General features: G+C 37.3%; 1 protein-coding gene across 1 annotated transcript; it reads right to left on the minus strand.

Moving 5' to 3' along the window:
* Positions 1-6,535: 6,535 nt before the first annotated feature.
* On the minus strand, positions 6,536-9,469 carry LOC107786245 (pentatricopeptide repeat-containing protein At2g37310-like). The gene has a single exon (XM_016607692.2). It carries the CDS (start codon positions 9,312-9,314, stop codon positions 7,320-7,322), a length of 1,995 nt encoding a protein of 664 aa, XP_016463178.1. The 5' UTR covers positions 9,315-9,469; the 3' UTR covers positions 6,536-7,319.
* Between the last annotated feature and the right edge of the window lie 2,910 nt (positions 9,470-12,379).

Raw genomic sequence — 12,379 nt, forward strand, 5'->3', positions numbered from 1 at the left:
CCCCAAACTTTGTAATTCACAATTAATAATATTTCTAACAACTATAGTCTAAAAATAATTAACAGCTGGAAATTAACTATGCTTGATGTGTAAACAGTTTGAAACAAGGTCTAAGGTATTGGTTTCCCCCATTGGTGATTTCCTTGATTGTATGGTTCTTATAGTGATGCCTTAGTTGTCTCTATCAATCAAGAACTCTCCAGTTATCATAAATCTCTCTCAAGCAATTATGATAATTTACTAGACGCACTCTCTCAAGCTACGCTAGCTAGATTCTCATTACCGTTCTTTTAGATTGCACCCGAGGTATCATTATCTCTAATCCAACCTCTAAACCCTCGGTTACGACTCTCGTCTATACTCCGGGAGTGATGTTGTTCAAACAGCTACCTAAATATGCACTCTCTCTCAAGAAGATACATAATAAATAGGAACGGATAATTGAGGGCCCTTTCAACTAACCACAATCAAAACGTAGATGAACAAATATAGATTAACAACCAATTCAAACTATATTAATGTAACAACCAAGTCATTCCCAACGGGTTTCACCAAAACCTTAGATTAAAGTATTTAGCTACTCATGACAACGTAAGAATAAACTACGAAAATATTCATAATGGAAAATTGCAAGAAAAATAGAAGAGAATAAGAACTATGATGTTTTGGGTGATCTCTCACACTTGTTCTTCTTGCAAAAGTAATCTCAAAATAAGCCTCTCTTTCTTGGGCGAGTTTCCTACATCTTATAAGGGTTTTACAAAAGCTTTCCCGAATTGGCACTTTGGCCCCTTAAATTTCTGGACTGTACACACGCCGCCGCAGCGCTGACCGCGGAGGACACTGCCTCCAACCGCGGTGAGTAGCTGGGCTCTTTGCTCCGCGTTCCTTCTCTCTTTTTCTGCTCTTTTGTGTTCGGGTACTCCTGGAGTGGGTGTTTTCTTCGCGTTATCGCCTCCAAACACTTCATGTTGCTTCCTCACATCTTACATTCCCTGCGAAACCAAATAGCATTAATTAAAGCATTTTATTGGCAACTTACATAATAAAAAAATAACAAAGCATTGGCAATTATGGTGTAAATAACAACTATATAGCCTATTATCATTAGGATTTTGTTATTCCTTTATCTTCTCAAATAAATCTCCTTATTCAAGGAGTTTGTTTAGCAAGTAGTTTAGTCCTCCTCTTCCAGAGGAGTTAGTTTAGGGAATTGGTTTGTCACTCTTGTATTTAAAGGTTGCTTTGATTCAATAAAGATATAAGCTTCCAGTGTCTCTCTTGTTCTTATATGGTATCAAGAGCCTCAACAAACTCTAACGAGTAAGATCCTATCTTTTTTCTCTCTCACCCACCCTCCACAAATGGCCAACACTACTGGAGTTGTTAATGATGATAACAATAGTGATGTGATAGTCGTCCAATTTAATCCTGCGTCACAATTGCCAATAAAATTACAAGGCAGCCACAACTTTGCAAATTGGAAGGCGCAATTTTCCATGCTTATGCATGGTCATGATCTTTATGGTCATCTAGATGGGTCTACTCCTGCCGCATCTCGTACTATCACAAATGGCACAGTCCTTAGTGTCAATCCTGCATTTGCTCTTTGGTTTCGTCAAGACCAACTCATTCAAAATGCACTTATGGCATCTGTTGATCCAACAATTTCCACTACTGTTGCAGCTGCTGACTCAGCAAAAAAAGCCTGGGATGCATTGCACACTGCATATGCTAACAAGTCTCAAACCAGAATTTTCAGCCTTTGCGATCGACTTGCGCGACTCACAAAAGACTCCCAACCAATTACTGAATATTTGCAAAATATTCGATCCATGGTTGATGAACTCTCTACTGCTAGTGCCCCTGTCACAAACTCTGAACTCATTGTTAAGATCCTAAGTGGTATAAGATCAGAGTTTCGTGAGATTTCTGCTGCAATTTGTGCTCGTGACTCCACTATTACGTATGAAGAACTCTATGAGAAGCTTCTTGATCATGAGCTCTTCCTTAGACATGAAGAGTCAAAGAAAGATCCTAGCCAAATTACTACTGCTGCTGCTATACTCAACAAATCTGGAAACTCCAACAATCATCGCTCCAACAATAACAATGGCAACAACCAACAATAGCGATACAACAATCATTTTAATTCACAAAATCAGGGGCGATCTTCGAACACCAACAACTCTTATGATGGTGTTCGCTGCCAGTTGTGCAACAAACTAGGTCATGTTGCAAGTGTATGCAGATCCAGATCTCACAATCATTTTAAGGCCAAGGCCAACTATGTTTCGGGAATGCACGCATCAGCAAATCCCTGGATTCTCGACTCTGGAGCATCTCACCACTTAACTGATAATCCTTACAACTTGCAGGAATACAATGGCATGGAGCAGGTCTCCATGGGTGATGGTAACAAAATACCAATAACTCACATGGTTTAACTCAATTACATGCATCAAATAATGCTTTTAAACTCTCTAACACTCTCTGTGCTCCTAGCATTAAACACAACTTACTCTCCGTCTCTAAATTTTGTCAAGATAACCTAACCTCTATTGAATTCTTTCCGTTTCATTTTTCTGTGAAGGACCTGGAAACGCGGAATCCGTTGGTGCACGGTCGGAGTAGAGACGGTCTCTATGAGTGGCCAACCGCACATTCCATATCTTCCCCTAAAGCGCATTTGGCCTCCACCAACACATCCATCTTCACCTGGCATTGTCGATTGGGTCATCCGTATGCAAGAGTTTTAAATTTTGTTTTGAATAAATTCTCGCTACCTTGCTCGCGAGTCAAATTTTTAGTTTGTAATTCTTGTTCATCGAATAAGGCTCATCGCCATCCTTTTCAGAATCTTACTTTATCAAGTACCAAACCGTTTCAAACAATATTTAGTAATTTATGGGGTCCTTCTCCGGTTTTATCGATTGACAAAAAATCATATTATTGCATTTTTGTTGATCAATACACAAAATATACTTGGCTATATATATTAAAAATAAAAGTGAAGTTAAAGACCTTTTCAAAGATTAACAAGCATTAGTGGAACGTCGTTTCAATACAAAAATTCTTTCTATATATACTGATGGTGGTGGCGAATATAAAAGTCTTGATCCATACCTAAATTCTCAGGGTATTGAACATCTTTTATCTCCCCCATACACCCCCCCCCCCAAAGAGTCGCTTTTGTCGAATGACGTCATAGACATATTATTGAAACGGCAAGAACTTTACTTCATGAAGCTTCGCTTCCACCGACTCTTTGGTCATTGCTTGTCAACATGTGGTTTATCTCACAAATCACTTGCCAACCTCACTTTTACAAAATAAATCACATTTTCAAATATTGTTTGGTAACGATCCAGATTATAATTATTTAAAAAATTTCGGGTGTCTCTGTTATCTCTGGCTTAAACCCTATAAAAAAATAAATTAGAGCCACGGTCAACAACTTGTGTTTATTTAGGTTATTCTTTAAATTATTATTGTCATCAATATTTTGATCCGAAATCTTCCAAAATATATTTATCTAGAGATGTAAAAAAAATTAACATAATTTTCCTTTTCAGAATATCTTTTCAACTATTTTTTCAAATTTTAAAACTCTTGCGTGGGAAAACCTAACTGAAACTAACCCAACAAAATTTCCTATTTTTTCTCCTCCCATAATAAGTGAATTACCGAAGCCTATACTTATCCCAAATACAGAAACCAGCGCTCAAAAGAACACCGTATCATTTGCCTGTGCTCCAACAGAGTTTGCAACTACAAGTACATCTTCTACTTCTCCTCCTACAATTTTGTTGTTTCTCCTGATCTTAGTGATACCCAATCTTATCCCTCATTGCCATCCCCAACAGTTATCCCAAGAAATTCAAATGTCTCTTCTCCTCCACAATCACTACGTACATTATCACTACCCCTTCCTCAACACCTATATATTCTCAACAATCATTCACCTCAGTCCCGCAGCCTCAATCACCATCTTTACCAATTGTATACAGTCGCAGAATGACCGACATGATATCTACTGGCCAAACCATTGTTGCTCGTACCAGTGCCTCAACTCCGCAACATTCACAACCTTCCCTCGAACCACTTCCAGTCACAGAACCACAACAACCTTCTCTCCCTCCTCCAAATCGTGTTGTGACTCGTTCACAAAACAACATTCATAAACCGAAAACAATCCTTGACTTCATGGCTCATTTATCCCCCACCATTACCCCTACCAGTTTTAAACAAGCTAACAAACACCCAGAGTGGCAGAGAGCAATAAAAAGTGAATTTGATGCATTATTGAATAATCATACATGGGAATTGGTCCCACATGACCCCACAAAAAATATTGTTTCTTGCAAGTGGCTATACAGGTTAAAGAGAAAAGCTGATGGGACAATCGATCGCTATAAGGTTCGTCTTGTTGCAAAGGGGTTTACACAACACCCTGGAATTGACTTTTACGCTACATTTAGTCCGGTTGTCACACCGACTACTGTGCGATTGGTGCTTTCAATTGTTGTCCAGCAGAATTGGCCCATACGTCAGCTTGATGTCAACAACGCGTTCTTGCAGGGTCACCTAGAAGAAGAAGTCTACATGGTCCAACCTCCGGGTTTTGAAGACGAGTAGTTTCCCTCACATATATGTCGCCTAAAGAAAGCTATATATGGACTCAAGCAAGCTCCTCGGACCTGGTACAATGAACTTAAGACATTTCTTCTTTATTTGGGATTTGTCAAGTCCAAATCTGATGCATCACTTTTCATTCGCAAAGTGTCGAACAATGTGTTGTATGTGCTGGTCTATGTCGACGATATCATCATCACAGGGAGCCATAGCTCATATGTAAATCAGACTATATATTGCATTGCTGGCCGTTTTTCCATTAAAGATCTCGGAAACCTTAACTTTTTTCTCGGAGTTGAGGTGCTTCGTGTTGCAGATGGAATTACTCTATCACAATCCAATTACCTCAGTGAAATCCTCTCTGAAGAAAATATGAAAGACTGCAATTCCGCAAAAACTCCAATGAGTTCCAGTGAAGTGCTTCAACAAAATGATAGAGCGGAACCAACTGATGCCACTCACTACAAGAGAGTTCTTGGAAAACTACAGTACTTGTCTTTCACTCGTTCGGACATAAGTTTCTCAGTGAACAAATTGTCTCAATTTATGCACTCCCCATCTGAACTACACCGGAAAGCACTCAAACGAGTACTCAGGTATCTTCAAGGAACAATTCAGTTTGGTCTTCGCATTCAAAGAGACAACGATTTCAAGCTACACATGTATTCTGATGCGGATTGGGCTGGAGATGCGAGTGATCGAGCCTGCACTACTGGTTACATACTTTTTTTGGCCAAAATCCTATGAGCTGGTCATCCAGGAAACAAAGAACAGTTGCTCGCTCATCAATTGAAGCAGAGTATCGAGCGGTTGCAAGTGCACTTGCTGAAACAAATTGGGTGACGAATCTGCTAAATGAACTACATGTTTCAATTCCACAAGCACCAACCATTTACTGTGACAATGTTGGTGCAACTTATTTATGCGAAAATCCAGTCTTCCATAGCCGCATGAAACACATTGCGGTGGACTTTCACTTTGTTCGCAAGCAAGTCCAACAGAATTAAGTTCACATCGTTCATATTCATACTGCAGATCAGCTCGCAGATACCCTCACCAAAGCGCTACCAAAGCCAGCCTTTGACAAACACTTATTCAAGCTAGGCGTAGTTACACACTGCCTAACTTGAGGGGGGCGTATTAGAGCATAAGTTAACCATCAACTACTTTACTGCTTTCTTTATTGCTTTGACCAAGTCTTTAGCTAGTAGTTAGGATTTTGTTATTCCTTTATCTTATCAAATAAATCTCCTTATTCAAGGAGTTTGTTTAGCAAGTAGTTTAGTCCTCCTCTTCCAGAGGAGTTAGTTTAGGGAATTGGTTTGTCACTCTTGTATTTAAAGGTTGCTTTGATTCAATAAAGATATAAGCTTCTAGTCTCTCTTGTTCTTATAACCCCTACCTTGTTAAGGTAGAGAGGTTGTTTCCGATAGACCCTCAGTTCAAGGAACAGTGAACATAAAGTAATAAACAGTAACAACAACAATGCAATAAAAGCAAATGGCATAACATGTAATAATAAAGAACCAAGAATAAGAGAAATACAAAAAATAGTACTAGTACTATCGGTAAGACTAAGGGACACTAGCGACTACCTGTCATCCTTCCACCCTAATTGTCGATCTCCACAATTTCCTTTCGAGAGTCGGTAAGCTGGAGCAATAGTATGTACTGCCTAATTACCTCACCCCAATACTTCTTAGGCATACCCTACTCGAGTAATATAAACCAAGGTCAAGCAACTTGTGTACTTTAAAATTTAAACTATCCAAGATTAGTGAATCAAATAAATGAGCATACTGATAATATCTTGAACATGACAAAAAGCCATGCAAGCGAAGAAACATAGGTTGTAACAACCTCCCCCCGGCCCCCAAAGAAAAAAAAAAAAGAAAGGACATTGAACATGCATCATAACAAATTTTCAATTAATTGTGAGCTGACATTACTTGTGTTCATACTAACGAAATCATGGACTAGTCTCACGGAAAGAGTAGATAAAGCTCCTGCTTCAAAAAAGTCCCCTATTAACGTAACAGTTGCAGGATTGCATATTACTTAGAAACATGGAAACTCTAACTGAAAATTGGAGTTCCTATTACTTACATCCTTTTCTGTCTGTTATACTTCCGATACAAAAGAAACCATCAGCAGATGTTTATGTGCAAGGTTGAAGTGTCAAATCCCATCAAGAAGGTTGTTACTACTCATTGACATTGTTTACTATAATAATTGTTTCCAATATAACAAAAGATGTGGCGCTAGACCTCCAAAAAGGAATTTGGTAGCTGATAATCCTCTCTCCGAAGTATTTCATCAACTGAATGACAAATGTTGTCCCTGGGGGAGCATATATGTGCTTTGCATAAAAATACCCTCTGGCTTCAACTTCTGCTTCTGAACATGTCTCTTCACTTACTTATTTACACCATACGCCAACTATGCAAGCAGCACTCCTATCGCCTGAAATATTGCATCTTCAGTTCCCGCAGAATGGCTTCGAGCACGCAATATTCGAGAGTATTAATGCTGTTAAACAACTTCCTGTTCCTCACGGAATAACAAGGAACCCAATACTTCTGAATAATGATACTCAGAGTTGATGACAACCCTGTAATCTTGCTTGTGTGAAACCCATAAAACTACTACTTCAGTGCAACCTCTTCCTCGTAGCAGCAGAATTGTCACATGGTTTCCTCGTTCAATCCATCCAGCATCACATAACCTTCATCCCTCATCGAACCAAGCAATTTTTCCAATATCCCATAAACTTCTCCTGCCTTTTCATTTGATTCATCTGTTGCTACAAAGCTTTTTAGGCCTCGACTTGTTTCCATCCAACTACTACCAGCAATCTTCTTCAATCCAAATTTTTTCATGTTCTTTCTAAGAACTTGAGCTTCTTCCCACCTCCCAGCTTTTGAATATAAATTTGCCATTATGGTATAGTTACCAGTATTTTCAGGCTCTATTTCAAATAAATGGCTACATGCGAATCTCCCAACTTCGACGTCACCATAAACTGAAGCTCCATTAAGTAGTGCACCCCACACCCGTGCACTGGGTTCGATTGGCATCTTTCTAATGAAATCAACTGCCTCAGATAGCTTTTCTGCTCGACTTAGAACCCCCACCATGCAAGCATAATGTTCATCCAAAGGCTGAATTTCATACGTCTCTAACAACTCAAAGATTCTCCAAGCTTCTTCAATCAGTCCTGAATGGGCACAAGCTGCCAATACAGCAGTAAATGTGACGGAATCTGGTTTTATGCGATGACTCAGCATCACGTTAAATAGATAAAGTGCTGCCTTGGCATCTCCATGGTTAGCATATGCCGAGATAATTGCTGTCCAAATAATCACACTCCGATCTTTTGTGTGATCAAAAACTCGCTGTGCTGATTGGATAAACCCCAGTTTTGCATAGGTATCAATAACTCCGGTTGCAACAAATATATTTTGGTTACAGTCACTCTTAATCGCAAATGCATGGACTTCCTTCCCTCCTTTTGCAAATGATAGATCAGAAATTGCTGGAAGAATACTTGAGAGGGTCACGGCATTAGGCTGAACACGTGATAACAGCATTTCACGAACTAACTCTAAAGCTCGTTCGTACAGATTATTCTGAACTAGACCCGATACCACAGCATTCCAAGTACTCAAACATGGTTTCTCCGTTTCTTGAAAAAGACTGATAGCTTTATCAACAAATCCATAATTCATGTAGCCTGAAATCATTGCACCATAAGTTATCTCATCCTTTTCACCCATCTCTTCAAAAAGCTCACGGGCGTAATCCAAGCTACCACATTTTGAATACAGCGCAATAATAGAGTTAAAAACTAAAATATCAACTTCAATCCTGTTTTCTATAACATACCGATGAACTTCCATTCCCAAAATAAGATCATTTGACTGTGCACAAGCTTGTAGAACACTCACCACCGTAACCCCATCAGGTATAAAACCTTCTAAATGCAACATTTCTTTAAATAATCCTTTGGATTCCTCGTAAAACCCACATTGTGAATAACCTGATATCATAGAATTCCACGACACCACATCCCTTTCAGGAATTTCATCAAACACATTTCTCGCTGATACCATATCACCTGACTTGGAGTAAGAAGTGATCAAACCGTTCAATACAAACACATCCGAATCAAACCCATTTTTAACAACGTAGCAATGAACTATCTTAGCCAAAACAGAATCCACTAACAGCCCGGAAAGAGCTTTTAACACGCAAGTCATTGTGAAATTATCAGGTCTCACGTCAGCAGAACCAAAATTCCGAGACAGAAAAGAAGAAAACAACTTCAGAGTTTCTGAGTTGTGATTCTCGGAAGAGTAACCAATGAGAAGGGCATTCCAAGAAAATGTATTTTTCATGGGTATTTGGTCGAACACATGGTGGGCTTCATTGAGGTATTTGGTTTTCGCATAAAAATTGATGAGCTTTGATGCAAGGAAATTGTTGGGAATGGTTGACGAGAGAACAAGGCGAGCATGGAGCTGCTTGCCTTGGCGAATCAGGCAATGTTCTTTGCATAGTTGTAAGAGATGACCGTACAATGAGTAGTCAATATGATAGCTGTTGAGTCTGTGGAGTAGATTTTCATACGCTTCGCTAACATAGCCATTGGTGGTAGCTGCTTTGAACCTCATTTCCATGAATCGTAGAGATTTTCCATTGTTAGCGTCTGCTGTTTTCAATTGGATTTGGGCGCGCTAATTTGAGAGTTTAAATAGCCCATCTCTTAGCTATTGGTACAATTTTTATTCATATGACTTGATCATTACTTGAAAATCTATTGTTTTGTATTGTATTTTATTATCGGAAAAGGACCTAAAATACCCCTTTACTACATGAAATAGGACAGGTTAGCCTTCAGTTAAAAGTTGGTCTTTATTCTGTCCTTGCCGTCAACAAATGGGCTTGTACATGCCCTCCATCACTAACGGGAGACTCATAAAGCCACGTGGAATATATGTGAGGTCAAGTTAAACCTAATTCGAATTGTACATGGACATATATGAGTCAGTTATAATAGTCATTTCTCAAACACTTCACAACTCCATGTCAATTTACTTAGACGCCTATTTAACAACACCAAGCTAATTATCACAGCAAATAAATTAAGTCATAGACACAAACATTCAAATGAACGGCAATGACTTCATTAAATCCTAGTAGCTCAAAGGGGTCGAATCATAACAAAAGACAATGTCGGAATGTTCTAGTAGCTCAAAGGGGTCGAATAGGAGGTGTCATTACGGACTTACTGCCAATTATTTCATGACATGGACACCTTTAAATGTTGGGAGAAGGTTTTTCAAGTGCCCGAAGCATGAGGTAAGTATATTTTTTTATGGGTTCTCTTTAATTATTCCGATTTGCTTGTAAATTTATTTTATTTATTTTTGGTTTTTAGGATAAAAATATTCTTATTGGGAATGACAAGATGAAGAGCTTCCTCCTAGAGTTTCAAATCTCATATGCAGTTTAAAGAAGGAAAATGAAGCTTTAATCCGTGAAAGAAATGATATCCAAAGGAAAATTTGATCTTGAGAATGTTATGGTGCTCGTCGATCATGGAGGAATAGAAGTCTTGGAATTGGAAAGAAATGTTCTAATGAAGAAAGTGACCGATTTAGAGTACTCGGTTGTGCTTGATGCTAAATTTCAGAAGAAGATGTGGATTTTTATGTGTTCCTATTGGGATTTCTTATTATGTTCTTTGGATCAGTGGGAAATGATATGTAATGTTAGTGTTATTGTGGCTTAATTGTTGTCTTTTATTCTGTAATAAAGCCTTATATTTTTGTACAAGGATTTAATGAAGTCATTGCCGTTCATTTGTTGTGTCTGTGATTGAGTTTATTTTCAATGGTAATTAGTTTGGTGTTGTCAAATAGGTGTCTAGGTAAACTGATATGGAGTTGTGAAGTGTTTGAGAAATGACTATTATAACTGACTCATATATACCCCTGTACAATTCGAACTAGGTCTAACTTGCCCTCACATATATTTCATGTAGCTTTATGAGTCTCCCGTTAGTGATAGAGGGTATATACGAGCCCATTTGTTGACGGCAAGGGCAGAATAAAGACCAATTTTTAACGAAGGGCTAGCTTGTCCTATTTCATATAGTAAGGGTATTTTAGGCCCTTTTCTGTTTTATTATTATATGTTGTATTGTATCGTATTGTTACTTTAAATGTGATATGTGTTCTGATTGTTACTTAAATTTATTGTATCGTATCGTTAAATTCATCCTTACGTAACGACGAAATGTGTCACTTTACGTAACGACTGATTTGGTGTGGTCACGTCGTTACCTTGCCTTTTTCTCTCATCTCACCCTTCATTATTATTAAATTATTTTATTTTATTATTTATCCTATCTTTTTATATCATAATTTTATCCCGTTTCATAATTTTGTTCATAATATTGCAAGTTTATTCTTCATAATGCTGGTGCATGATATCATGAAACAACGACAAACGATACAATCTATCCAAACATTGTATTTATCAAACAATACAGTACAATACAATACGATACATTATGAAACAATATGTAATAACCATCCAAACAGGTTGTAATTACTCTCTCCATCTCTGATTGTTTCCCACGGAATACAATAAATATTTTGACATATATTTTTTGTTAAAATACTGCAAGAAAATATTAAAATGAGTGGAAAATTAATTATTTAGTTTGATAGAGAAAATATCACATTAGAGTTTAAAATATTACATCAATATGACATGATATGTAAGATACAAAATAAAAATTCTTAAAATTTTACAATTTATTGTTTCACATCAACAATAATAGCAGCATATTAGTATATTGTCACAAGTCACAAGTGGGATCGATATTGGAAAGGTAATGTACACATCCTACAAGCTTTAAATTTCAAAGAGTACCCGTTTTTTCAATTTCCGCTTATATATATTTTATTTTTAACTCTGTGAAAAACGGAAGTAGCGACCTTATATAGAATGGGCCAGCTTTTTCAAATTCTAAAGTCACCAGCCCAAATGCCTTACAGCTGGATTTGCAATGAGAAATTTTCATAAATCACTATCTTTTAGAAGTAATTAGTCATCTATAGATATCATTTGCTATATTAGGGATTATAGATACATTTTATGTGGTTATAAGATGTATTTGATGTATTTAAGCTATTGTATTCATGAATACAGTAGCAAAAATAGGTGTGAATTAGGGAAGTCCAGCTAATCAGTTGTTGTATTCGAGTGTATTCAACTGTATTCATGGAGTGAAACATGGGATTACAACTGGACAGATTATTGTATTTGACTGTATTCACGGCGTGAAATAGAGGATTACACAGTTTTTAAAACGGAAAGTGAATCAATTAACATAATAGACTCCTAATATAACTCAACAAACTCAATTATAACACACAAAATTTGTATTTTCAGTTATAAAAAAGATTCTCAACTAAAAAATACCCCCAAAACATAGCAATCTTCAGAGAAATTATATAATACATGTGAATACATAAATTATATTAATTAAAAAGAACTTATGAATACATTCATGGCATATAGCGAGACAGTGAATACGATGAAATACATAGAATACAATGTGATACATTGAAATACAATGAAAAAAGACAGAGAATACAATACAAAAACATGAAATACAACAAGATACATTGAATTACAATGAAAAAGAAAAAGACAATGAATACAATGAAAA

Source organism: Nicotiana tabacum, chromosome 10 (assembly GCF_000715075.1).
Source record: "Nicotiana tabacum cultivar K326 chromosome 10, ASM71507v2, whole genome shotgun sequence".
In the NCBI taxonomy this organism is placed as follows: Eukaryota; Viridiplantae; Streptophyta; class Magnoliopsida; order Solanales; family Solanaceae; genus Nicotiana; species Nicotiana tabacum.

What these genes read in the sequence shown, in the direction of transcription:
- LOC107786245 (XM_016607692.2), bottom strand. Translation starts at nt 9,314, where the DNA reads ATGGAAATGAGGTTCAAAGCAGCTACCACCAATGGCTATGTTAGCGAA.